Here is a 25,328-nt window from a genome sequence, read left to right as displayed (position 1 = left end):
GGAAATTTCTGCCTCACACCTACACTAGGTATCAGATAGGCATGAAACTCTCTTGTTTTTAAATTGCATATAATTATTCAAGTGTGCATTGGGCTGCCATGCTGTCGATGCACGATGTATGCATGTCAAACAATTAATTAGTGCAAATTTCTTTCACTGTTTGGGATTCTGTTTATTTTGTATTGTTATACCCGTTACTCGTAGAGTAAAAGGGTATACTAGATTCGTTGAAAAGTATGTAACAGGCAGAAGGAAGCGTTTCCGACCATATAAAGTATATATATTCTTGATCAGAATCAATAGCCGAGTCGATATGGCCATGTCCGTATGAATGTCGAGATCTCAGAAGCTACAAAAGCTAGAAAGTGAGATTAGGCATACAGACTCCAGTGACATAGACGCAACGCATGTTTGTTGATTCATGCTGCCACGCCCACTTTAACGCCCACAAACCGCCCAAAGGTGCCACGCCCACACTTTTAAAAAATGTTTTGAAATTTTATCATTTTTGTATTAGCCTTTTAAATTTCTATCGATTTGCCAAAAAAACTTTTTGCCACGCCCACTCTAACGCACATAAATCGCCAAAAACTGTCAGTGTTGAAGACTCTCCTTCGCACTTCTACTAGCTGAGTAACGGGTATCACATAGTCGGGGAACTCGACTATAGCGTTCTCTATTGTTTTATTGTATGCGTCTTTTGAATTAGGTTTTATAGTCCCTTGCAATAACGAAGCAACGCAGTAGTCGAGTTCCTTGACTATCATATACCCATTACGTAGCTAAGGCCAGTCCGAAGGAGGTGGAAATAAGGGGGAAAGCGACTTTTTTATTGGTAAGAATATGCTATTGAAGACTTCCATAATCAAAACAATTTGAATTTAAATATTTTATTCAACCATATTTTGTGATATTTAAATAGAAATTGACAAATAATAAGGAACAAATAAATAAAACAAAAGAAAAGGCTATACTCAAGTTCCCCGACTATCAGATATCAGCTATTCGAAGTACGAACAGGAAATTTTCTCATTTTTCTGGCTAATAATAGAAATAAAGAGAAACAAGAATTAAATGAAAAATGCATAACAACATGTTTCAAAAGTGTGGGCGTGACAGATTTTGGCGGTTTGTGGGCGTTAGAGTGGGCGTGGCATAATGTTGTTTTGCAAATAGATAGAAATTGACAAGTCTTATAATAAAAGGAGAAAATATTTCAAAACTGTGCGACTGAAAGTTTTAAGCTGTTTGTGGGTGTGGCCAACAAATTTTTGGCATACCAATAAAAACAAGAGAGAATGCTATGGTCGAGTTCCCTGACTATCTGATACCCGTTACTCAGCTATTGGAAGTGCGAAGGAGCGTCTTCAACACTGACAGTTTTTGGCGGTTTGTGGGCGTTGGAATGGGAGGGGCAAAAAGTTTTTTTCCAAATCGATAGAAATTTACAAGACTAATACAAAATTCAAAAAATATCAAAATATTTTTCAAAAGTGTGGGCGTGGCAGCTTTGGGTGGTTTGTGGGCGTTAGAGTGGGCGTGGCAAAAAGTTTTTTGGCAAATCGATAGAAATTTACAAGACTAATAAAAAAATTAAACAAGAGAGAACGCTATGGTCGAGTTCCCCGACTATCTGATACCCGTTACTCAGCTATTGGAAGTGCGAAGCAGCGTCTTTAACACTGACAGTTTTTGGCGGTTTGTGGGCGTGAGAGTCGGCGTGGCAAAACATTTTTGGAAAATCGATAGGAGACTAATAATACAAGTAAAAAGTTTTAATACATTTTTTAAAGCTGTGGGCGTGGCAGCTTACAAGATTAATACATAACTAAACAAAGTTTTAAACATTTTCCAAAAGTGTGGGTATGGCAGTTTTGGGCGGTTTGTGGGCGTGACGGCTCGGTCGGAAATGCTTCCTGCCTTTTGATGCTTGCACTCCTGAAATACACACATTTTCAGAGAGGAGATTCTGTGAATAATCTCTATGCAATAAATACTTTAAAAAGGGCAATGTACGAATCGCGACGCAGCTGCTGCGGTTCTTAATTCTTTTGGCCTTTTATCTAATTAGGTTCATAAAATGGGAAACCCCGGACACGCACACAAACAAACAATAGACTAAAATTTAAACGTAGCTCAAAATAATAATAAATAGAAACGGGATCCACAAATTGTTAGTCGCGTTGCAAACATATCTTTTTAACCGGGCATGGTTTCATGTTATAAAGTTAGCCGCTACAAAAATTATCAAATTAAAATTTGAAAGTAGACAGACCACGTTAGAATATTATCCTAAATGATTTGAAAACCAAAGACTACATCGCTACACAATTCAAGAAGTGTGTTTAATACTGTTTAAACTTTTGAATAGAAGTCTTCGAGAGTTCTTTCATGTGTAGAATTTAGTTTGTTTATGCTCAAATGTATTTCCACCACCATTATCACAAGCAAACACCACAAAAACACGAGAATTTCAAATATGGAAAACAAGACAGTAGGAGGACGTATATGGAACGTATCCCCGAGACTGGGACGACTAGAACATGTGGAGGTAGAAACCGAGGACCTAAGCGGGAGGAGCATATTTCACTTGTGCGTGAACGTCCTGTGGATAATTTTGTGCTTCTATGTCCTGTCCAAGCTGACCCATCTCGTGGAGCAGTTCATCGGCCAGCGGCTCCTTCGCCAGAAGCAATGGTGCGACGTCCACACAATTAAAACCGATTGGGAGCAGACCCTGCAACTTTATGAGGAGGACAAGCGCCAGCTGGACGCACAGGTGCGCGAGTTGCGAGAAAGGAACCTGAGTATGGAGCGCTTGATGGTCGATTTGCGAGACTACAACATCCACTTGATCAGTGAAAACTTTATGCGGTCCGTGATGCAGGAACAGGTTAACACAACATAATTGATTCAACATATTGTCAATCAATTGATTTTCTTAATATCGCATGAAATATTTTTGATTTAGTTTTGTGTCATTCAAAGACACTACTAGCTAGCAATGTTAATGAAAGATCTAATTGACCTCGAGACATGTAAAATTTTTTAACAACCAATGTTCTTTACTCAGAAAACAAGGCCGGCGCAGCCAAACATCTACATCACCAACAGCCACTTCCACCTTATACGCCAGATGTTTCTGAATGAAAGTCAAATCAATCTCGACGTCCATAACGCTGGCGAAAAAGGAGCCTCCGCGGAGTCGAAAAATGTCTGGCTACAGTATCTGAGGATGCGCAAGTGCTATATGGGTCCAATTGCTGATCCAAAATTGATAGATCCCAGCACTACCGATCAGATCCTCCCAATTGTTATGACGACCGAGCAGTTGGCCGAGTTGCAAGGTAAGTAAACTAACATTTTAGGTGTTGTAAATAATCGTTGTCCACTTTTTAGGCATGATCTAGTTGGTTTTAAGTTAAATTCAAACAGATATTTCGATTGTTATATTAATCACAAAACAAAAAAAACACAAAAAAAAAATATTAAAATTAATTAATATATAATTTGTCATTATTTAAAAACGGAAAGGGTGCAAGTCTCAGTCAGCGCTAATTTTAATATCCTTGCAGCTAAAATCACAAGATTATTATGATATTCGTGGAGGTTATCATATTTTCAATTCAATTAATATACCAGATTCAAATTCAGCTCAGTGCTTCGGTCCCGGGAAAATCGGTTTTATTTCTTTATCCACCTACCGCCAACCTTCAAACCACCTTACAACTGCCTCAAACTTCACCCCACTTCGTTGGCCTTCGTGTCAACATCTGGCGGAAACGAAACAGAAACAAAAATGCAAAATATAGCTGTCTACCAGTTTGTCGTCTGTTTGTTCCAACTGGGGCTGCTAAGACGATGACTTATCAAGGCAGAATTTAGCGATTGGTTCTTCAGCTTTCTTCTCCGTTCCCCCTATGTGCCAGCACTTTCCATTTTATTTTCTTTGCCATGGGGTCACTGGCAGTTATCGTTGCAATTTTGTAATCAGTTGCCGGCTCAAGGTTAAATGCTCGCCGGCACTATGGACAAAGTCTGTGGGTGCAGGTCCTATTCGGCCTGATGCCCTTCCATTTCTATTATTTCTTTCCCCGTGTGCCATTTCCGGTTTCGGCGTTCATTTGCTCATATTTTTGGACGAAGATTCGCCATATTTGATTTACATTTGATCGAAAGCTGGCGCTCTCGATGTTGTTTTGCTTACTACTTAATGGGTCGTTTGCCTGACTGGCCCATGAGTATATACACGTATGTACATATGTATAAACATACATATGTATGTACAAATGTGCAAACGAACTCGAATCGGATTTATTTAGTTATTCATTTGCGATTGTCACTTGGTTGAGTTAGATTTATTGCCATTTATATGCAAGTTTATTGTATTTTCTGGATCAGTATTGTGCGTTAAATTGGGGGTTTCCTTCCTCCGTCTGCACTCGCATTTTCTGTTTTTACTGTCTGATTTGACAATGATGACGCTGATGAGGCCTAAATTGATTAGCGGCGAGTGATGTACATACATACATATGTATAAAGAACTTAACTGATGAAGTCATTGAACTAATTCATGTATTTGCCTTCGCCAAAATACATTTTATATCTGGTTTCACGTAAAAAAATTAAAAAATATTTTTCGCCCCGAGGCAAGCAGAATAATTACCAAAAAGTTAAAACGAAAGTTTTTCTGATATCTTGCGAAATATTCCAATTAAAGGTTTTTTGTTTGGATTTCGTACTACATTAGTATTTTAAATGTTTAGATTACTCATTTTTGACCCTGTAACGATTGTAGATTTATTTATTATAAGCTTTGAAGCCAAACACATCATATTACAAAAATTAATTATTTATTTATTTATTAGAGATGATAGTATAGTTTATAAAACTAACACTAACATAAGCGTAAATAGTACTAGCTACGAGGCCATCAACTATGTACATCTATATTTTCTTTCAGTTTCAAAAAAAAGTTATTAAAAAGTTTCTTTAAAATCAGATTATATTTTAAACTCTTGTATTTGGTAGGGAAAAACACACAATATCCATAAGATAACAGAAGAATGGTAACCAATGTAAATATTCTGTTTTGACCAACTTATGTTTTTTATTTTTAGCCCACTTAATGGTCGGGGTCGCGAAACAAGCAGCGTCATTGGAGCACCCGCATCTTGTAAGACTGGACGACTCTATCTATACAATCTTATTGTTATGCACTAGCCATCAAGTCGAGTCAAATTGTCTGGCTACGCCCATAAATACTTGGTCTAACATGTATGACGCATGACCAGGTGTATATTTCTATGGCTAGGGTATAGTGTCGCGCCATCTACGCAATTGGGATTCGTAAGCTAGTGGCTTATTTTAGTTTCGTATTTATAGATCGTGAACAATGCGTAACACTTTACATTTAACCAGCTTCGGATGGCATTTGCAAAACTTATTTTTTTACCACTCGATCGATAAATTAAAATTCTCCAAATACAAATAATTTCGCACATCAGGGGGTGGAACGGAGAGTGTAAGAAATAATCTAATCGTTAATTGGCACACTAACCCCAAACAGAAATTTTGCTGCCATTGGCCCCATTCCACACTCACTGATAAAAATAGTTTACGTTTTATCAAGGTTATTTGCCAAAAAAAAAGAAGCAAAAACAAAAATAAACAAAGACGAAAACGAAAGTGGCAAGCAAAAAAAAAAAAAGAGCGAGGGTGTGAGAATAGATAGACCGCGCCAAACACAATTGGAAACAACCTTGAGATAATGCCCTCATTTATGCATTGCAATTTTTTTTATTTACTGTCAAACAATAGCTAAAATTGAGAAACGGATATATTTTCCGCATGCTATAGCTTAGCATGAGGAAAGAAATGTTAGATTTTATAAATAAAAACCACAAAAAAAATGTATAAAATCAAAACATCTTTCAAATGCGTGCGGTTTGCGGGCGTTAGAGTGCATGTGACAATCTTTTTAAACACACTTGCACTGCGTTTGCGTCGCCAAAATCCGCAGGCTTAATCTCAGTTGCATAGGTTTTATAGTTTTTGAAAAATCTCGACGTTTATACATATGTACAGACGGCCAAACAAGCAGACATGACCAAGTGGATCCGATCAAGAATACATACATATGTATACTTTACACTTTGCAGGCCCGGAAACACTTCGTTCTTTTATTTATCTTAGTTATAAAATATAGTTGACAGTATGCCGATTGCTTAAGTATAGGCATGTTTAGATTAGATTATAATCTTTACGAAAATGTTAAGAATTGGCTCAGCGATCCCCAGACGGGGGACCCTAACGAAATGTTTGTTTACCCAAAAATTAGGGTCAGGGCTAGAGACATCGCTCGACGTTTCTTTCCTACTATCAAGAGTCGCCTACGTTTTGTTCTGTGTTTGCGAACGTGTATCTGTGTCATGTGAAAGCGAAAAAGATACATAGTAACACCCACCAGCAGACGGACCGTGTCGCACAGGAGAAGGGAGGTGGACAGTAAGTGTTCATGACTTCCATTCTAATATCATTTAAATGCTCCGTAAATACTGTATACTCAGACGAATTCCTAGCCGCCCGCCTGACTCTCTTCTAAAGGCCAGACGAAAATTTCTATATACAATATTGCAGCCGACGTCGGCCATTTTGTTTTTTTTTACTTGTGTTTCGTCGGCATTTTGGCAAAAATTTCATGTAGCCTTTGTATTGCCGAATCGTTGTTGTTGGCTGGTGTCTGTGGGACTGTGTCTACCCTGCGCCTGCCACTCCCTCCATCGCTGCCTGCCTCTACGTGAGTGCTGGATACAGCAGTGACACGCCCCGCACGGCCCCACTCACACACGCCTTTATCATAATCATCGTCATTGTGTCTTGTTTTGTGGAGCGAAAAAACGTGTTGCTATCGCTTTTATTTTATTATTTCTCGCTCTTCGCTCATATATTTATACGAACTTTTTAGTTGTTGTCATTGTTAAATAAATATTGTCGGTTGATTTTTGTTGTTCATTATATTATTATTCCCCTGCATTGCTCTGACTACAAATATTCAAGTGAAACATTGACCGACAATCAATGGCCGAACTCCTCCCACCCAACGGTTTACAATACATCAAAATCAAATTTCGAAAAACTCAGGGTGAAAAGGATAGGCTCCTGCAAAAACCGGTTTACTTGTCTACGAGTGAAAATACCGAAGTAAACTACAAAAATGTCAATAATTTTCTAAGCTTCAAAGCGCTGAGATAGTGCACAAAATCATTTTTTTCCAACTGGTCCTGTGGCGCAATGGATAACGCGTCTGACTACGGATCAGAAGATTCCAGGTTCGACTCCTGGCAGGATCGTGAAGAATATTTATTTTTTAATTATTTATGTCGATATATATATATATATACGTATATATTTTAAAGTATTTTTATAAATGAGATAAAAATAAATAAAATATTTGTTTTCGCCCAACGTGGGGCTCGAACCCACGACCCTGAGATTAAGAGTCTCATGCTCTACCGACTGAGCTAGCCGGGCACTTACAGCGAGACCCCAGAAAAGGGGATACGAGCTTGTTCTTGTCCGCCAAGTAGCATATTGACAAACAAGATGCATATAAGGTGTGTACTTTGAGTAACTTCCACATGGCTAAAACGAATACACATGGCGTATACGTAATCTAATTCTTTAGCTAGAGTGATTCAGGTCAAGCTAATTAACGCGACCAAGCAAATTGAATCAACGACTTTGATGAGTTGGCCATGACAAAGATAATCAGATAATCAGAATGTGATCAGTGGTCGTGTATATGCACGATACTCTGCTATTACACGATACTTTGCGGGCTCTTATTGCTTAATCAATTGAGGGAGTAAGGGAAATTCCATTCATTCATAGTGCGCTGCTCGCTCTTCTGTTCGCTCTTCTAGTTGCTCACAACTATTCATAGATTTCTATTTCATTTTTACCCTGACCCACCGCAATAGTTTTTATATTGCTTTGTCTACCCCTTTTCTCAGTCGACAACAGCTGCAGCAACAATAGCAATTCCAACTATTTATGGCAAAATTCATTCGTTTGGTTGTTGTTGTTGCTAGCTTTCTATCGCCATAGCTGCTCTTGATTTAGTTTATTATTGTTTGATGCTTTATTTTGTTTGTTCCTCTTTTCTGGTTTCTGTTTTGCTTTTCAGTCCGTGGTTCATTGAGTTCCAAAGCGATAACAGTCTGAAATCATCGTCACACGCACATGTTTTCACGCACGGATCGTAAATACAGCAACAACAACAAGGGCAATTTCAGCTAGTGCGAAATATTTTGCAGCAGACGGTGCGTATACGCGGCGTATGAATCATATTACTCATACGCCACACTGTCTGGCGCACAAGCCTCATAGTTTTCAATTTTACCGAAATCTGTCTGCGAATTTTTTAAGCGGTATTTAATATACGGTCTATTATTTTCAGATATGCTCTTCTTGTAATATGTTTTCTCTTTTTTAAAAAATCAACACAAACTTATGCATTTTAAGGTTTCTCATGTGTGTATTCATTTTTTTGTTGCCTTTCATTGGCCTTTGTTCACAAATATATATATATTTTTTTATTTGAAATGCTTTGTTCTCATTTCTCTCATACATACCTAAATGTAAATAAACACATGAAGTTTATGTGTATGTGTATTTTTTTATTTGGCAGTTTCACATCCAGGTGTGTATGTATTATCAGTATTTATTGCGTTTTAAGTTCGTTGTTTCCCACCAATTTTAAATTTTTTAAAGAAAATATAGCTAACACTCTGTATTTGCATACATAAAGCGTACATTCATTTACAAAGTGCACAGCACTGTTCTAAACTTTATCAAGATAGGAAGAATGTTGCTATTACTTACTACGGAGTGGTATGTGTGCAGTATAGATAAAAGTACATTTACCTGCCGATCTTATGTAAATACATTCAATTTAAAAAAAAAATTTCCAACCTTAAAACCACAAGCGCTTATCTCAACAAATGACAAATCATCGACGTTGAGCGCGATGAGCGTACACAAAAACAACAAAAAGGAATGCGTTTTCAAATGCCTCTTTTTGTTTGCAATAAGTACATTTTTAAATTTTTGAGATAACCAAAATTATAGTACATCCTTGCAAAGAACATTAACCTTTAACATATATCGGATAACAGGATAACAGTTGAACATTACTAATTATTTATAAAAAAAAATGCCATCAATTAAATAGCTATGCGAAAACACAAAAGTAGCTAATATACAGGTGCCTAATTATGATTAATTTCTAATCATTATTGTGCCTTAGAGTCAGTGCCTCGACTATCAGGTACCTTTTACTGTGGTAGTCAATTTTAAATGGCCTTCAGATTTCGAAACCCCCATGTGATATTTTACAGAATACATTTATCTACCACATTTTACATAAAAGGTATACCTACTCGTATGTGTGCAATATATGTATGTAAATACACATGACATATTACTAACATTACTAGTAATTCGCTATGTAGATTCCAATAGTGAACTCTATATCAATGAGAAGTCCCATTACTGTTTCTGTAGCGATCGGAAGAACTAGAAAGAAATGCCTAAGTGTATCAAAATAAAATGTATTTTTAGGTCCCTGGCATTTCAACTTGATTTGCTTAGCAGCCATTTTGATGACGTTTGGCCGACTGTCTGACCGACGGAGAGACCCAGAGCACAAAAAATCACACACAGGCAATTGTCTCGCCATACACATACACTCGCATGTACCGAAACGGGGGAGAAACTCATCTGTATGCGATTCGACTGACGACATACACAATACCCAGGGACCCCTGCCCCCCTTTTATTCGTTGTATATATGTGTTAATGGGTCTCTGACCTGATTTAACAATAATAAATAAACTGTCACGAGCAAAAAGAACGCGGCAAGGGTGGGGGCAGGTGGGTCGAATTCGAGGTATAAGCGATATATACAACAAGTTTAATATGGTTGTGAATAATCGAACGGATAATTGAATAGAGAACTTATGAGTCAATGCAAATGTTATAGAATCCTTCTATTCTAATATTAAGTGAAATGCCTCAAATTAAAAGTATGTATCTACATCAGTTAAATTAGTTTTCCATAATAATGTATTTTTTTGGCCCGGAATAAGTGCTACTCAATTCTGCAGCACGCAACATGAGTTGAAAAACAAATAAAATCAAATAGGAAATAAAAATTAACCAAAATACACATGAATGCATACTTACACATACATCGGCTTCTCATTAATTGATCCCCAAAAATTGTTTTACAAGAGCTTGAAATGAATATTACAGCCCTTAAACGCACTGTACAACAAAGCCGAAAAATAACAACGCAAATATTATCAACACCGCCTCCTTATTGTTGTTATTTTTTTTAGCTTTTTGGCAAATTCGCCTCTTTGTTTGTGTGACTTTTTGAGCGACTGGGGCGTGGAAGTGTGTGCGTGAGTGACCTTGAAATGGGTTGCGCTTCGCTGTTGGCACATTTTGGAAATTATCGCGCGTGTTTCTGTATTCGCGTATGCGAACATCCCGCTCTCCCTCCCACCGCAAGAAACGAAAGTAGCCCCTCGCTTTCGTTTTGATCGCACAGATGTACATATGTATGTATGTATGTACGGGACACGGCGGTTGACAAAATGCAACCAGCTGAAAAATGTACATTCATGTGGATGTACACATGAGCGAACGCGAGCTAAAAAGAAAGAAAAGAGAAATGAAATGCGCTCGGCAATTATCAGAGCCGCTGCCATGAAATTAATTATCTTTTTACAGAGATGCACGATAAACTTGTGCGACTCGCCAAAAGCCAAAGTTCGCTGTATTAATTCAAGGCCAAGTGCGATACGCGAAAAAGTGCAAACAGCAACAACAACTGGCAGCGCAGTAGCAGCAATAGCAATGAGTATTCATGTGTACACAGGCGATATATACTTTATTTAATATATGTACATATGTATACATATGTAGGCGCACATGAGTGTGTACGAGAGACTTCCATGCCAGCGCAAATATATCAGCAAAATCAGCACCGAGAATCACTAGCGAATGTGTTGCGCAAATGTTTTCTCTTTTCTTTCTCCACTGTCTCGGTTGGAGAAAGGGAATACTGGCAAAGTGTGCAGTAAACATCTGTATTGCAAAGAGAACTGTTCCATTTGAAAATATGTAAATTATATGGGCCTAAAAGCAGCATCAGAGCTACACTGATCAGAAGTGCTGAAGAACGCTCGTACTTGATCTAGCACTAGGTCCCATTCGAAATATTCAAATTGAAAAGTAAAACTTGCTGGATACACTCAGTCTGATTCTTCTCGAAATGGACTAATTCTCAATGTCTATTTGTGGCACGAAGTCCTCGCTTGTTGAGTTAAATAAACAAGAGAGGATTAAAGGTAAGGCTTCGAAGATTCGAACAAAGTATCCATCAAAACCAAAACGTCATGAACATCACCGTCCTTATGGGATTCATTATGTACATACATATGTACATATGTAGTTGATTAAAATCATGAAAGCGAAAATTTCACATGATTTTCAAGGACAAACACAACGTGCATACATATGCATGTGTATATCGGGGAATTTGTTATTTTTTGGTTCTTCTGTTCTCCTGCTTCGGTTATTTTGCAGAAATTAATAGTGCGGGTTTTTGCATGAAGCCCACACACACAAGCCCACGTTATTATTGCATTGTGATACATACATATATAAAATAAAAAAAAACCAACGCCAAAAGCAAACAAGAACCCGCCACTCTGGAATCGACAGCGTCGCACGAGGCTCCTGTGCTAATGGCATTTGGCCTATTTATGCTTCCACGTATCGAAAACACACACACACGCACAGGAGGACCAAAAACAGCGTGGTAGAAATATTAGGTAACGCTGGCCCCGGGTTTGAAATTCGTTTTTAACCCTTCGACGGCGATGGCTGCAGTTGGAAAGTTAATTGGGTTAAAAGCGCACTGGGTTAACACAGGGTGCTTGGAAAGTCCTACCAGCAAATGTGTACAGCGGCTCACAGGAAACTCGAAGGACGCAAGCTTTACAAGATACTAAATTTATTTCCTCCAACACCTTCATACATACATATATATATATTTATTTTTGCTCACAGAAATTAAAAATTATTATTTTTAAAAATGTATTATTATTATTAAATTAATTATTCACTAGCCAAAATTTTTTTCATGTAGCATGTACTTTTGTTTTTTAGGAGAATTTTTTGTACAAAAAAATTTTATTTTTTTCATAAACTCATTTACATGTAGCCAAAGTAGACTTAGGCACAACAGTTCTTCCAACCAAGTGTTAAAAAATAAAAATGTAATATAAATCTTCGGTCCCCAAAATCAATGTACAGAACTTTTTACATTTTTGGAGGACCCTGTACTATCAGACTCGACTGTTCGCATCCCCGGCTCCCGCTGTTGCAGTTACCCAGTTGCGGGTCTTCGTACGCGCATGTAATAGATATACAAATTTATATATGTATATACATTCAAGATCAAGGTCAAACTACATATAGAAGCCTATGTACAGATAACACACACAAGAAGGAAGAGAAGAGTGCCGAACCCAAACACAATCACAATAGCAGAGCAGAACCTTTGGTCTTGGTCCGATGCCAAACTCCGTCAGACCGTCCGACAATCCGACCCTCCGACCGTTCCCTCACCGACCGCTGCGGTTTAGCTACCCTGCAGACCATTTGACACACTAAGCCAGGAGTCGTGTGTTTTTTGTACTTCTTTACGTTTTGACAATGGCAAGCAAGTGTACCTGCTGACTGGCAAAAAAAGCATCTGCTGTCTTTCCGTTTCAAGCCTAGCGCAGACGCGAAGACCTTGAACAGCCACTGCCAGAGGAAGACGAGCAAGAGCCGCAGCGACAAATTTGAAGAGGAGAAGGATCGCATTTTGGTCAAGCTACAAATTCTATGGTATAATCAGGAAATGCAAGCACGAAGGGAGAGGAAAGAGGAAACTGGCCGAAACCAGTTCTGCAGCTCTGATATCCAGAGCCTTCCAAGAGTCCAGACACCGAGTCAGACTGGGAACGGCTATCATGTTTCGGGCGCATGATTGAAAAATCATTGCTGGAAGCCTTGGGGAGCTTATTCTTGGCCCGCTTCCCTCCACCTTAACTTCTCTTCCTCGTCCTGCCCTTAGCATTGCGTGTCCTGTTCACATTAAACTGAGTCTGGGCATGGTCGCGGGCTGGGCCGTCTAGACATTAAATAAGGCAAGCTAATTGTATACAATGCTCAATCGATGTGATCGATTCGATTCGATTTGGTTTGGTTTTGCTAAAGTTTCGCTGGAATTGCCTGCAGCTAGCACCTTTTATGCTAATTTCAGTTATTGAGCAGAGCCTAGAGTTTAAGAAAGTATTATATCTCGCCTATTCAATTAACAGTTGGAAGGACGGTATTTTTGTGGCCGGTATGTTTTGTATTTTGCTTTATAAAACCGACGTAAAAGAAGTTTGGGATGTTATTGATCACCCTAATATTGAGATATATCCCTTTATTGAGTTGGAAATAAATATATTCTAAACATTTACTATATTCTACACCATTCTTGAAGCCCAAAAACCAATAAAAAAAACTCTAGAAAATAGTCGAGAATTCAAGCGTACCGTAATCTGGTTTTCCTTGGAGTATTGTTTGTGGAATTGCGCATACGCCACATTGCACACGTCCAGCATCAGCAAATCCACGAAAGATGAAATGAGAAGCAATCGCAAGTGAAATTGCTAAGAAAAATAGACAGAGCAACGCAGAGGATAGGAGAACAGGGGTTATGTCTGCTTGTCGTGTCCTCACAACGACCGGCAACAGCCTTGGCATGAATTTTATTACACACACATCTCCAACCCAAAACCCCCTTTTGCTGGTTGATTTTTGGGTCGCCGCAGCCCGCGCACCGCCAGACATATCCACAACTTAAAGTGAGCAGAGTGAAAGCGAGAGAAGTTTAGGCGCACGCACAATTCGGGGCTTTCGAGGGGGAAGTGGCTGAAGGATCGATTATTTTTGCGCCGACAGTGGCCATTTTATTTTCGGAGTCGTAAAACCAACCCAAAGGAACCTCTAGGACCCAACGTGGAGGCTGGATGCCGTTGGCTTATGCGTGCGTCTGGCGGCGAGGGGACTTGTGGGTGTTTAGCCTCAAAGAGTTTCGTCCCTCGCGCCCTCTCCCCCTTTCCACCAGAAGTGTTTGCGACGCCGAGCATTTAGTGGCAAAGAACGACGTCGACGTGGCGGTCGGCGTCGCAGAGCGCGTGGTCGTGTATAGTCATCGTCTGGCGACCTTCAACTTTCAACTTTATTGCCATTGTCAGTTCGACGCCTAACGCCCACCTCGTACCTCCTGCTTTTGTCTGCCGGCTCGTCCCGACTACGACGCGTTTTTGTAATTTAGAGGCTTACATTCGCTCCATGTCTGGATGCGAATCGGTGTTCGGTGATGGTCGGTGGTGGCTGGGCCACCACCTTTTATTTGGCTTGTCTGCAGCGCCCATGACCTTGAACCTGGCCACGTTTTTACGTGAAAGGTGAAAGGCACGTTCTCGGCTTACATAGGTCTGTGTGCTCGAAAGTATCTTGTGTATTTTATTCCTTTGCCGTTCGTGCCTAATATTCTTTTTGGATTCCCTTTGTCCAGCGTCATTTTAAGTTCTCTAATTATATTTAAAATTTATATATAAAATCGCGTATGCAATGTTACTACGAAGAATATGTATTTATAATGAGCATTAAAATTCCGGATGCTTTTTAGAACAAAGCGTTAAAGTGATGGCTGATGGTCTGCATTTTGTCGAAAACATAAAATCTGTACCATTTCTTGAATAACGTATAAATGTATCCTATTTTAAGCTTATAAATACTTATAAAATTAAAATGAAATTTTTACTCAACTATGCCTGTTTGCAGATCAAGAATATATTTCCATTATATTGTCAAAAATGACGTCTCCCCTGCGTTGCAGTTAAAATTGTAATACTCTGCCAGGGTATAAAATGGAGTTCTACATCTTTCGATTAAACAAAAAAATCGATTCCCAAAAACTAACAAAAAGGTTAAAATAGTTAAGCTTCTAAGGCTCTGTATGTGCTTGATGTCGTATAAAAGGAAAGGTATTGATTTTAAATTGATTTTAAATGAATATTATTGAACATTAAAAACTCTCCCTCTCTCTTAGCTCCCACACTTTTGATTTTTGTAGTTGGATTTTTATTCATTTTATTATTATTTTACTTGCCAATTCAATCGATAAGCTAATTAGAAACTTTGACTTTTTCGTTCGCACTCCTACTAGCTAAGTAACGGGTATCTGATAGTCAATGAACTCGACTATAAAGGACTTTTTTCTTATTATACATATTTCTCTATGAACATTTGTTTGTAAATGAACAAGAAACCCCTATATATTTAGCGATCCTTTGCAAATGTAGACATTATCGAAATTTAAAAACATTTACAAACCTACTTGAACTGAAACTCGTCAATAAATTGTTAAAAAATATCCATACACCAACCGGGTATACTTTATAGGAGTTCGCACTACTCGTACATTCGTTATACAGCACCATCTACCTTTTGGTTTTGGGACTCGGACTCAAACGGTTATAAGTTAGCAAAGAGAAAACGACCATGTGGATTAAAAAGCGCCATCTAGGTGGCAAGAGTCATCGAGCTTACAATCATGTAAAAGCGCTCTCTGGACAAATACGCCAAACAGTGAAGCGAAGACACCAACCACTTGCTTTTTAGTCTCCAAATATAAAATTAATATGTTCATTATTATTTAATTCATTATTTTCTTAAATCATTTCCTTGCTAGTAATCTTCTTCATCATGATGTCTAGACAAGTCTTTGTACAAGAAATTAAAATTGAACTACGTAAACTTTTAGAAACTGCACTATATATTCTTAAACATGTTTTCAACAACTCACCTGTTTTCCCGGTAGGACTGTAAGGATCATAGCTTCCGGCCGACATCGGCGATGCATAGCCGTTAGACATGTTGTAGCTGTGATTTTGCGATCCGGGGGATGGCGAAAGTGGCGGCGCAGAGCTGGGCACGCTACCTGGACTAGGAGTGGACATCCAGTCCTCGGTGCTGCGGGTAGTGGAATAAAGACATAATATGTAATATATGCTGCATTATATTACATTTTTTTCAGTTGTCTTACACATCAATTCGCGGCCTTTTATTCGGCACGAGCACCAAGTGACCATTTGCAGCAGCAGCCGACGTCGAGGGCGCTGCTGTAGAATTTGCCTTATTGGATGTGGTTGCTGCGGCGGGGGCAACAACAGTAGCTAAGCTAGATCCTCCGTCTACCGTGCCCACGGAAATGACGTCGGGCATGGGCTCAATTTTAATTGTTGTGGGTGTCGGCCTTAGTTTATCCTTGACTGCTGTTGCAGAAGTTGTTTCTCTTGCACCGCCATTCGCACTGGCCACATGCAAGGTCAGAGAGGCTGAGGAAGATGGGCCTGCAGAGGCAGCTAATTGTTGTTGTAGCAAAATGTGGCTGGGTATGCTCGACCGCTTTTGCATTGACTGTTGTAGTTCGCTCGTCAACATGGCCACGCCTTCATGATGCCCATTCGCTTAAAATCACATAGTTTCCAAGCGACAGCTAGAAAAAAAAGAGTGGATTCAATAAAAATTACAAAAGAAAATAAATCGCCCCCGGGTGGACTCGAACCACCAACCTTTCGGTTAACAGCCGAACGCGCTAACCAATTGCGCCACGGAGGCTTACATGCGACCTTGGTCTAATGTCGAGTCTAAGGCGTGCCAAAAGCCTTTGTTGTTAATACAAACTAAGTCATAAGAAAATCTTAAGTTACCATGCAGATCCACAGTACATTGTTTCCCCCGAATTGAACGCATTCTAGGTTAAGCCGGCAAACGTAGCAAATCGTTCACATTATTTTTTATTTAAGTATAAAGTTAATAAAACTTCGCCTAAGAAATCTAAGATTTTTTTTATAATTTTATAATTTATAGGAATTGTGATAGATTTTATCGTATATGATAAAATATTTTTTATATGCATTTTACAGGTAATGTAAGTAGAAATAAAATAAAATACGTGCTCCATGGCCTCCGTGGCGCAATTGGTTAGCGCGTTCGGCTGTTAACCGAAAGGTTGGTGGTTCGAGTCCACCCGGGGGCGGCAATTAATTATTTTTTTTTGGGTGCTTTCATTTTTGTTCTTAAAAGCAATAAATAAAATATCAATATTAACATTTTGTATGAATTTACATATTTGTGATCTGTGACAAAAGGAAAGCCCTTTAACAAAATGGGGAAGTAAAACTAACAAGATAAAAAGAAGTATCGCCCCCGGGTGGACTCGAACCACCAACCTTTCGGTTAACAGCCGAACGCGCTAACCAATTGCGCCACGGAGGCTATAGCGCTGCGCTCGTCAAGTGGTAGATTTCAGCATTGCACTATAATACTCGTCTGATAAACTCCAATAAATCACTGCCATCGTTGAGTTTTAACATAGTTTAAAAGAACAAATTCGTGCAAGTTCATAAACTTAAAAAATGTAATTCACCACGTTTCTTTTATATTTATTATTTTTACGATAAACCGATGTCTAATACCAAAAGTTGCACGATGCCAATTTAATGCACGTTAAGTGTGACATGGAACTGGGGAACTACAACTTAAGAAGAGGGATTCAACAGGGCGTTCGCTAAAGGCACCGCCTTCCACACACGAAAAGCACCAAAGCAGGGCGCCGACAAAATGGCGTAAGCATATTGACCCAGAATCCTTGATAAGGTCGTTTCACGATGGGTAGAAGCACTTCCGAACTTTGGCGTCATACACCGACTAGAACCGAGCGCTATGACCCAATTTTAATTGATCTGGTTTTTTATTTAAATCTGGTTTCTAAGAGGATTATTAAATTTTCATTATCATTTCAATGATCCATAAAGGTCCAGAGAATGTAGTGGAAAAGCTAACCGAACTGCGAGCTCAAAATTTAAAAGTAAGCCGTGCAGACTTATTTTCAATTTTAAAACTGCAGCATGTTTATATTCAGATGTTACATCCGCTAGTTCCTTTGCAATCGTCGGAGTTTATTCGCCTTTTGGTTTGTTTCGATTTACTTTTGGCATGCACTTGCACTAAGTTCTCGGACCGGCTTGTTTTAGCTCATGCCGTCGGACCGACAAAAGCATTGCTGACGACCAACTGACCACCAAAAGGGAAGCGGCGGTAGATGGGGAGGCACTGCAAATGATGTATTTCCGCTGAATAAAAAACAGAGGAATTCGGTTTGGATAGTATTTTTCTAAAATCGTCGGGAGAACTTGACGAGCCGACCACAACTCATCTGCATTTCCAATTCCCAACGCTGCCGAGCACATAGCGGCTGGAATTTATGTGCATAACAATTAGCAGAATGACATTTTTACTTTGGGTAATATTATTACCCGTTACTCGTGGAGTAAAACGGTATACTAGATTCCTTAAAAGTATGTAACCGGTAGAAGGAAGCGTTTCGACCCTATAAATTATATATATTATTGATCTGCCCTTGAGGTTTCGGTAAGATTAAACACGCATATTCTCGTGTCGCCTATCCTGTGTAAGGTTGTTCTTGCCACGCCCACATCAATCAAAAGATGTAATAGTTAAACAAAAAAAATTAAAAAAATATACACATTAATTAACACTTGTTTGGCAAAGTCAAAAGCTTCCTTTAAAGAATATTATAAAAACACAATTTTGGAAAACTTTTTAAAATACAACTTTTGTTTTGGATTTTGTATGATTTTTTATTATTTATTTACTATACTATAGTACTAATGACACTATAGTGACAGGAAACATTTAAACATTTGTATTATGAGTCACTAACTAAAAAAGACATTCTTAAAAAATCGTAAAATCAGGAAATATGGAAAAAATTAACCCTTTAAGCTTTTTGGTTGTACAGACCTTTAACGTTTTTTTTTAAATTTACAACTTTAAAACTTTTGCAAACTTGTTCTGGTCATAGTATTAGGGTAAAATTAAAGAAAGAAGCAAGAGAGAAAGGTATAGTCAAGTTTCCCGACTATCAGATACCCCTTACTCAGCAAATGGAAGTGGTTTGTGGGTGTTAGAGTGGGCGTGGCTACATGGCTCAACAAATATATGCGCTGTGTCTACTTCTCTCGGAGTCTGCATGCTTAATCTCAACTTTGTAGCTTTTATAAGACCTAAGATCTCGACGTTCATACGGACGGACATGGCCAGATCGACTCCGCTATCGACCCTGATCAAGAATATACTTTATATGGTCGGAAACGATTCCTTTTGCCTGTTACATACTTTTCACCAAGTCTAGTATACTCTTTTATTCTTTTTTTTTATTTTTTTGCTTTAACATTTTTAAAAATTAGAATCCATTTGCGATCTTGAAATTAATTATTTATATTTTCAGCAATATGTTTTAAAAATTTCACCCGAGTCTACTCTTTACTTTTGGCAAATAAACTGTTACTCACTTACCTAATGTATTTGTATTCCGTAATTAATGCGCTGTAATGATTGTTTACATTTACTTCTCCCTGTGCTATTAGCTTTTATTGTTTTTGCTACTTATAACCGAAATTTTCAATTTTCACACTTGCTATCGGGGATAACTTTATTAGATTGCACATTCAACACATTTAAATGGTATTTTAAATTCAGTTTTGCTCGACAGTGCAAGTGCATCTTCTACAAAAAGGAAAAGAGAGAATCAGAAAGAGTGGGGCTGAGAGAAAGCTAACCAAAGACTAGAGAGCGAGAAAGAGAGAATGAAGTGCATTAGCAGCGCCCAGACACGTGCATTTTTCGACGGTTCAGTTGTTGGCGCAATTAAAATGTAGAACCTAAGACTCAGCAAAAAATTTGAATAAACTATAATAGGCACAAAATCGGTGTAATACGTATTGGGCAGAAGCTGCTTTTCATTTCGGCTTTTAAACAGTTTTGTCTGTTTTGTCTGCTCTCAATTCTCTCCGTGAAAACTCTCCTCTCTGTCTCTCTCTCTCGCTTGGCGAGTAAACAAGCCCCAACTGCATGGAATTTTTGTGGACGCGGCGGAAACGGAGGGGACGTGTCTCTCACTACAAAAGCAGCAAAAACAACGCTGGATATCCAGTTCGGCACAGTTTTTCTGTCTTAAGTAACTATGTAAAAGGTTTTTTAAATAGGGTATATAAACACTGGAGCTCTGTTTCAGCACATACAGAATCGGAAAAACGATTTTATCAATGCGAACTCGAATACACTCCGTCGCCGTCCGTTTTCTAGCATGGCCTCCGAGTTTATTTTCGATTTTTCTGCATTTTTCACCGACAACTGCGCGCGATGTATTTTGTTTTACTCGAGAAACTCTGAAACTGAAACGTCAACGGCGCCGCCTCTCACAATCAGACAGTTGGCAACTTGTAATTGTTGCTTTTGCTGCGCAGGCGCTCTTTTCTGACTTTTCTGGCTTGGCAATGCCACCCTTTTGCTCACGAGCTTGACTTTTGGTTTCTGTGATTTTTTTTGTATTTTGGCGCTATGTATTTTTGACTCTCGAGCTGAGCTCGCTCAACTTTCGCGCAAGTTTAAGCGGTTAGAGCAACGATAACTCGTTGCAGTAGCCACAGCGGCAGCATTCAGGTACAGTGGTTAAAGTTTATGACCCAGCAAGTTTCAGGAAATTTTTATAGACGGGAAATTAGATGTACTATGTACATACATATTATGTATGAATATAGATATAGATAATAGAGATTCGGAAACGCTTTTTTCTATTTGCTACATACAAACCTAGGACTACGAGAAAAATATCTACATTTTATTTTTGAAAATATAGTTGTTAAACATACATATCCATTTTCAAAAGCCAAAAGAGGAAGCTATGCGGTTTTAAGCCGCAAAATTACTAATCTTGAAGCGGCTTTCTTCAGATACATATGAACATACATACATACATATATAGTTTCGATTAGGCTTAGAAGTCAAATCTTGTGTTCGACGTGAACACTAAAATGGATAAATACTTGTACTTATGTATAAGCTAAGCATTGCAAGTTGACAAAGTATCAACAAAATTTTTATAAGCCATATAATCATTTAACAATTTTCTGGATGAACGTTGCACATATAAAACAAGCTGGTGGCAAGCATATATGTACATATTTACATATCAGATATATGTACATTTCTAATTCACAAAGTACCAAAAGAATTCATTTGGACTGCACTTAGTTTCTTCCACTGTGCGCGCACTTGCCCAAACATACGTACTCAGGTTGGCTTTGGGCCAGAGAGCGGTTCTTTTGAGGTACTGAAAACTGGTTTTAGTGTTGGGCTCATAGGCATAGTGCGACTTGTTGTTGCTGCTGCCATTCTCTGCCTCTTTGCGCTGTGACTTTTAAGCTCTACTTTCTGCCGACTGCGCTGCCGAGATTTGTATTTGTTGCTGTTTTTCTGGTTTCATTTTGCGCCTGTGACTTTGTAACACACTTTTTGTTGTTGATTTCCCCCCCTTCTTTCGTCGCTGCTATATGATTTTGGTTATAGTGCTTTGGTGTAATTATTTAATAGAGTTTTATATTAACTTGTATCCACTCTCGAATTACAATTGTCTGAGGAAAAGCTACGCGTACTTTGTGCTGACCGTGAGAATTTAAATACATACTATTGTTGGTCAGGAGGGAAAAAATCTTCTTTCTAAAGTCGATTCCATCAACATAACCTCATAAAAGCTATACCTCTATGCTAATTTGCAATAATCGTATATTGAACCTATTAGACAGGGAAATCCAATAAAGAGCATACGACCCTGCTGCCATCCCCTTCCACGCCCACACTTTCGGGGACGGGAACGAAAAAGGGGCGAGCAGAGTAGTGTGGTCAATGGAATGGCAAAACACGCGAACGGCAGGCATGCAAGAGGCAACGATACAAAACGCTAGCGCAGCGGTGACGAAAACGCTGAAAACAACAACTACATCTACAACGGCAAAAGCCGACAGCAAGTTGAATGACATAAACCAACAACTGACCTTCAACTCAGAGACTGAACCTTAGAAAAAACGAACAATTTTACAATCGCATCACACACATATAGCCTCATGCAAATGGGAATGCGAGAGTGGCGTATGCAACTTACAGCTTTACAGCTCGTTTGTTGTGAAAGAGAGATTTCGGGTGAGAAGAGGAAACCACCTAAAGTACTGAGCCGTGGCGAAAATTGTTGTTGCAACCAGACCCCCGCTCTCTCTTACACTCATACTTTCCCAACTAGTGCACACCACCCCCTAACCAATACACCCATACCCTCTGTAATGGGCGGCAACAGAGGAAGTCAGCGGACAATTGCGCATGATACGCTCCAGATTCAGATTCTAAAGGTGGCAGAGTAAAGAGCGATGAGTCACGACGAACGGATCGAGAAGTGATCCCATAATAGTTCATTGGTTATTTTAGAGTAAAAGCGTCAATAGATTTATTAAAAATAGGTTGAAGGAAGCCTTTTCGCGTGTCCATATGGCCATGTCCGTCTGACTGTCTGCCCGTCTATCAATATGGAGGTCGAGATCTCGGAACTATGAAGGCTTAAAAGTTGGGACCAAGTATGCGTTTTGGTTTTGTTAGCAGTTGCTATAGTTTTAGTCGACAAAAAAGTAAAAATCCACAACTTTAACAAAAAACAAGAGAGAACGCTATAGTCGAGTTCCCCGACTATCTGATACCCGTTACTCAGCTAGTGTAAGTGCGAAAGACAGTTTTTGGCGGTTTGTGGGCGTTAGAGTGGGCGTGGCCAAAAGTTTTTTGGCGAATAGATAGAAATTTACAAGACTAATACAAAAATAAAAAAAAATTTCAAAACATTTTTCAAAAGTGTGGGCGTGGCTGCTTTGGGCGGTTTGTGGGCGTTAGAGTGGACGTGGCAAAAAGTTTTTTTGCAAATCGATAGAAATTTACAAGACTAATACCAAAACGAAAAAATATCAAAACATCTTTCAAAAGTGTGGGCGTGACAGCTTTGGGCGGTTTGTGGGCGTTAGAGTGGGCGTGGCAAAAAGTTTTTTTGCAAATCGGTAGAAATTTTCAAGACCAATACAAAAATGAAAAAATATTAAAACATTTTTCAAAAGTGTGGGCGTGGCAGTTTTGGGCGGTTTGTAAGCGTTAGAGTGGGCGTGGCAACATGAATCGACAAACTTGCGGTGCGTCTATGTCCCTGGAGTCTGTATGCCTAATCTCAACTTTCTAGCTTTTGTAGTTCCTGAGATCTCGACGTTCATACGGACAGACAGACGGACAGACGGACAGACGGACGGACGGACAGACGGACGGACAGACGGACATGGCCAAATCGACTCCGCTATTGATCCTGATCAAGAATATATATACTTTATACTTTATACGTTTCTCGTAGAGTAAAAGAGTATACTAGATTCGTTAAAAAGTATGTAACAGGCAGAAGAAAGTGTTTCCAACCATATAATGTATACATATTCTGGATCAGGATCAATAGCCGAGTCGATCTGGCCATGTCCGTCTGTCTGTCCGTCCGTCTGTCTGTTCGTCCGTATAAACGTCGAGATCTCAGTACCTATTAGAGCTAGAAAGTTGAGATTAAGCATGTAGACTCCAGAGACATAGACGGAGCGCAAGTTTGTTGACGCATGTTGTCACGCTCACTCTAACGCTTACAAACTTTTGTAAAGTGTCTTGAAGTTTTTTCATTTTTGTTTATTATTTGAAAAATGTTTTGATATTTTTCACATTTTTGTTAAAAAAACTGTTTGCCACTCCCACTCTAACGCCGAAAAATCGCTAACAACTGTCAGTGTTTTAGTCCCTGCTTTGCACTTCCTCTAGTGGAGTAACGGGTATCAGATAGTCGGGGAACTCGACTATAGCGTTATCTCTTGTTTTTTCTTTTATTTGCAATTTTTTTTTTAGTCAAGAAGATAAATATATGAAATATATTAGAAGTCCATAAGAGTCGATCCAGCCATGTCCGCTTGGCCATTCGTCTATACTAGATTCGTTGAAAAGTATGTAACAGGCAGAAGGAAGCGTTTCCGACCATGTAAAGTATGTATACTGCCAAATACTCTCCTTCGCACTTCCAATAGCTGAGTATCGGGTATCAGATAGTCGGGGAACTCGACTATAGCGTTCTATCTTGTTTTAAATTGAAATTGACCTATTCGAAATTGTTTCATTCTATTTGTTGATGGGTGCTTTAAGGAATTGTGCGGTTATTATTTTCCTTTACCTGATTGATTTCTTGCAGATGGTTTCACGATAGCAAAGAATAGGGGCGAAATATGAAACCGGAAAAACGGGAGAAGACGAGACACCCAAAGTATACCCAGTACCGATGACGTAAATTGCGGATGGATGCCGATGAACGGAGCATGCTCTTGCACTTGGCAGACTGCAAACGCTCTCTGCTAAGAGTACTCTACAACAATACTACTATGGAAGGTAGCAGAGCAGAGCGGCCTATTTCTCGATGGTTGTTTATATTTGGATGCAGTTTTATGCGCTCTCCTATCTCTGCCACGCTTTTATTTTATTTTTTGTAGGTTTGTATTTTGGGTTTGTTATTTTTCAGGGCGTTGTAAAATTGAACAAATACATCATGTGACGAAGGTTGAGGACGGGTGGAATAGTAAACAGTAAAATGTAAAATATGTGCTTAAAACGAGTATCTGGGTCAATTATGGGTATTCATTAAAGCGTCTTTAAAGTTTTGAAAATATCTGTGAATTATAGACATTATACTGCTCCGACAGCGTCGACTGCCAGATACTTGTGACTTATTTACAAAAAATTAATATATGCAAGCAACAAATGAAACTGAAGTTTACAAGATGTTGAGTAACGTTGGAAGGGAGCGCCCAAAACTTGTAGGTCTAACTAACGCAAGCTTTGATATTATCCTTTTTGACCTCCAAGCAAAACTAAGGGGAAATTGCGATAACAATTTCCTAAAAAATTTGGCTCCCGAATTGAATCAAAACTTGTGTATCTTCAAAAATTTTTTTATTTTCTCAACAGAATTTAAAGATTGTTGTGTCAACTTTCAGAACGAAAAATATTGGTCGCAGAATATTCAAGTAAGAAGCATTTCAAATGGATTTTCCGGTAAAACTACCAATCGCAAATTACATATAAATTAGTTCACAGAAAACCACCTTTTTGTTATGGTCGCTTTTTTGTTATTTTACAATATGAAACAAGAGAGAACGCTATAGTCAACCAACTTG

At 38.8% G+C, this 25,328-nt stretch overlaps 2 protein-coding genes, 1 long non-coding RNA gene and 5 other non-coding genes across 10 annotated transcripts in view; 4 read left to right on the top strand and 4 right to left on the bottom strand.

Moving 5' to 3' along the window:
• The window catches only part of LOC6529075 (ecdysone receptor), a 60,608-nt gene extending 40,160 nt beyond the window's left edge, over nucleotides 1-20,448 (bottom strand). The window contains exons 1-4 of the mRNA XM_015198673.3: nucleotides 20,292-20,448; nucleotides 19,567-19,776; nucleotides 16,229-16,681; nucleotides 15,989-16,155 (exon numbers count right to left, since the gene is read on the bottom strand). Of these exons, the coding sequence (XP_015054159.1) occupies nucleotides 15,989-16,155; nucleotides 16,229-16,626 (565 nt within the window). The 5' untranslated portion in view covers nucleotides 16,627-16,681; nucleotides 19,567-19,776; nucleotides 20,292-20,448. The remainder of the gene's footprint in view (nucleotides 1-15,988; nucleotides 16,156-16,228; nucleotides 16,682-19,566; nucleotides 19,777-20,291) is intronic.
• On the top strand, nucleotides 1,806-24,750 carry LOC6529074. 3 transcript variants are annotated; one of them, XM_015198707.3, is made up of 3 exons: nucleotides 1,806-2,893; nucleotides 3,074-3,347; nucleotides 5,121-5,925. In XM_015198707.3, exons 1-3 carry the CDS (start codon nucleotides 2,414-2,416, stop codon nucleotides 5,288-5,290), a joined length of 924 nt encoding a protein of 307 aa, XP_015054193.1. In that variant the 5' UTR covers nucleotides 1,806-2,413; the 3' UTR covers nucleotides 5,291-5,925. The 3 variants fall into 3 exon arrangements, with proteins under 3 accessions (XP_015054193.1, XP_039227442.1, XP_002090087.2); XM_039371508.2 differs by lacking the exon at nucleotides 5,121-5,925 and adding an exon at nucleotides 24,350-24,750 and having other exon boundaries at nucleotides 1,816-2,893; XM_002090051.4 differs by having other exon boundaries at nucleotides 1,887-2,893; nucleotides 3,400-5,280.
• Nucleotides 7,280-7,352, top strand: Trnar-acg. The gene has a single exon. It is a non-coding gene; the product is annotated as a tRNA-Arg (tRNA).
• Trnak-cuu lies at nucleotides 7,461-7,533 on the bottom strand. The gene has a single exon. It is a non-coding gene; the product is annotated as a tRNA-Lys (tRNA).
• Nucleotides 12,232-13,661, top strand: LOC120320812. The gene is made up of 2 exons (XR_005560383.2): nucleotides 12,232-12,493; nucleotides 12,556-13,661. It is a non-coding gene; the product is annotated as an uncharacterized LOC120320812 (long non-coding RNA).
• Trnan-guu lies at nucleotides 16,730-16,803 on the bottom strand. Its single transcript has one exon. It is a non-coding gene; the product is annotated as a tRNA-Asn (tRNA).
• Trnan-guu lies at nucleotides 17,151-17,224 on the top strand. Its single transcript has one exon. It is a non-coding gene; the product is annotated as a tRNA-Asn (tRNA).
• On the bottom strand, nucleotides 17,390-17,463 carry Trnan-guu. Its single transcript has one exon. It is a non-coding gene; the product is annotated as a tRNA-Asn (tRNA).
• Nucleotides 24,751-25,328: the final 578 nt, after the last annotated feature.

Source organism: Drosophila yakuba, chromosome 2L (assembly GCF_016746365.2).
Source record: "Drosophila yakuba strain Tai18E2 chromosome 2L, Prin_Dyak_Tai18E2_2.1, whole genome shotgun sequence".
NCBI classification, from domain to species: domain Eukaryota; kingdom Metazoa; phylum Arthropoda; class Insecta; order Diptera; family Drosophilidae; genus Drosophila; species Drosophila yakuba.
The sequence above is the reverse complement of the archived record's forward strand: the minus strand, read 5'-3'. Positions and strand labels throughout refer to the sequence as shown.

Excerpts from the sequence above, each read along its gene's own strand:
- LOC6529074 (XM_015198707.3), top strand. The coding sequence starts at position 2,414 with ATGCTCAAATGTATTTCCACCACCATTATCACAAGCAAACACCACAAA. Across the intron at positions 2,894-3,073 it reads GGTCCGTGATGCAGGAACAG|AAAACAAGGCCGGCGCAGCC; the intron begins GTTAACACAACA and ends TTCTTTACTCAG. Across the intron at positions 3,348-5,120 it reads GCAGTTGGCCGAGTTGCAAG|CCCACTTAATGGTCGGGGTC; the intron begins GTAAGTAAACTA and ends TTTTATTTTTAG.